At 45.1% G+C, this 2,500-nt stretch overlaps 1 protein-coding gene across 2 annotated transcripts in view; it reads left to right on the forward strand.

Annotated features, from left to right (window-relative positions):
* Positions 1-2,500, forward strand: part of efna4 (ephrin A4) — an 81,412-nt gene that overhangs the window by 57,510 nt on the left and 21,402 nt on the right. For both annotated transcript variants that reach the window (XM_080768709.1, XM_080768710.1), the window contains exon 2: positions 793-1,109. In XM_080768709.1, the coding sequence (XP_080624835.1) occupies positions 793-1,109 (317 nt within the window). The remainder of the gene's footprint in view (positions 1-792; positions 1,110-2,500) is intronic.

A 2,500-nucleotide genomic window follows, 5' to 3' on the forward strand; every position in this document is an offset into this window, starting at 1 on the left:
AAGAGATTGTTTTTGGTACACCACCAGAGATACACAGATCCCCCATTACTATTCATGGGGAACCGATCAACCAGGTATGTTCGTACAAATACCTAGGAGTAGTAATAGACCATCTTTTGTCATGGAAAGATCAGATTGATTCAGTGTGTAAGAAAACAAAGCAAAGAATCTACTTCCTTCGCCGTCTAAGATCCTTCGGTGCTAGTAGACGGATTCTTCTTTTGTTTTTCACTTCTGTTATTATGAGTGTTCTTCAGTACTGTAGTACCACCTGGTATGGATGTTTGTCTGCAGCCCTAAAGTCACAACTGCTGCAACAACTGAACATTTGTTCAAAGATTGTTGGACAACAACTTCAGAAACTGTATACATCCACATATGATAACAGCATCCTAAGGTTAGCAAGGAATATCACCTCTAATACTAAGCATGTGTTGTATAGAGAATATAGGTTGCTACCTTCAGGAAGGAGATATGGTGTACCAGCATACAACAAGGTCAGACTAAAGAGGTCCTTTGTCTACCAGTCGACCTTGAGGCTCAATCAGGAGATGTAGTAGCCACAGGATAATCTAAGCGGTGGATATTGCTCATGTCTTTATGTATGTAAATTGTCTTGTTCTCTGTGTTTTGTATATGTTCTGCATACCTGGCTGCTTGTGTCGCAAGACAAATTTCAGTGTGAACTGACAATAAAGTAATATATCATATCATATCAATCTGGTCTCGCGTCTCAATGGGCTAAAACTAAGTGAAAACCTAATTTGTCGTGTCTTCTTCTTCTTCCTCCAGGTTAAGCGGAGGAGACCCGTGGTCCATCCAGGTGAAGCTCAACGACTACCTGGACATCTTCTGCCCCCACTACCCCGTCAACACCACCGCCGCTCACCCCTCCCCCTCCCCGGGGCGCCCCGAGAGCATGGCGCTGTACCTGGTGGCGGAGCGCGGCTACCGGGGCTGCGCGGAGACGCCGGGCGCCGTGAAGCGCTGGGAGTGCAACGCGCCGTACGCGCCCTTCGGCCCCGTCCGCTTCTCGGAGAAGATCCAGAAGTTCACGCCGTTCAGCCTGGGCTTCGAGTTCGTGCCGGGACGCCATTACTACTACAGCTGTGAGTGTTAATACTACCACTACTATTACTACTACTACAGCTGTGAGTGTTAATACTACCACTACTATTACTACTACATCTGTGAGTGTTAATACTATTACTACTACAGCTGTGAGTGTTAATACTATTACTACTATTACTACTACAGCTGTGAGTGTTAATACTATTACTACTATTACTACTACAGCTGTGAGTGTGTCAGTGTTAACTATACCAAACTGCAGCTGTGAGTGTGTCAGTGTTAATACTACTACTACTACTACTACTACTACAGAAAATACATACAGACATACAGACAGACATACATAGGGACAGACATTGCTGTTCCTTGGAGTGGCTGCGCCACTCAAAAACTAAAAACGAAAATGTTAGGCAGGGACTAGTTGGGAGAAGAGATCCAGTAGAACTAAAAGACAAGTCATTTTACGTTTGGTCGTGGCACTCTGGAAATACATGTAGCAGATCTAACAAGCTCGCTACGCGCTTTGCGAGCTTGTAGTTCGGGCTATTTTTAGCACGCAACCATGTGTAAAATCATCCATTATGATGCCATCAAGGTCTGCCAAAATACATTTTCAGATCATTTGTTTTAGCCGAATAAATCACCTTCAGGGTGATTATGCCAGCTCCGCTCCGCATCGGTGGCTAATCACTGGGTGATTTATTTATCAACAATGACCACCTAGCCATTCGTTATCCCTGCATAATGAACCATGGGCCCCATGACAGCTTTATCTGAAACACTTCAATCCACTGGTTATCAAAGTGGGGAGCCGGGACCCTCAGGGGGTCCATGAGGAGGGTTCCTAATGGACCCTTTGCAGGTCTGTAAACTAAAGGCTCATTCATAGTCTGGATTTACGGTGGTGAGGTGACCACCGAACTACAACATGACGTCACTGAGCCGCGGTGAAGAGCAAACCACCGCCACCGCTCCAGCCCTTCTCTCTGTTTTTACTCACCACCGCTCAACCTTATTTCAGCTCCGGTGGTCAGCTCACCACCGGAGCGGTGGTCAGCTCACCACCGGAGCGGTGGTCACCTCACCACCTAAAATCCAGACTATGAATAGGCCTTAACTCTGAGAGCGTACCGAATGGACCTGTACAGGACCATTTGGTTCCATTTGTCCATTTGTTCCATTTGTCCTCAAGTAACTGTGAAGTATTTCACCAAGCCGTGGTTATCAAGTTTGATAGATTACTTAAAAAGTGTTACGAAGTGCCTTTGGGTGACTTCTCTTTAGATACTGCACTAAAGTAAAATGCACTTGACTTGACGTTTGTTAAGACATGAATGTTATAAAGTGCTTCATCTCACTTTGGTTTGTCGGTTGGAGAGAGAAATGAGACAAACAAAACAACTGGCTGTTGTTTAGAAAAATTTATACC

This window comes from Protomyctophum bolini (genome assembly GCF_963924005.1).
Source record: "Protomyctophum bolini genome assembly, chromosome: 7".
NCBI lineage: Eukaryota > Metazoa > Chordata > Actinopteri > Myctophiformes > Myctophidae > Protomyctophum > Protomyctophum bolini.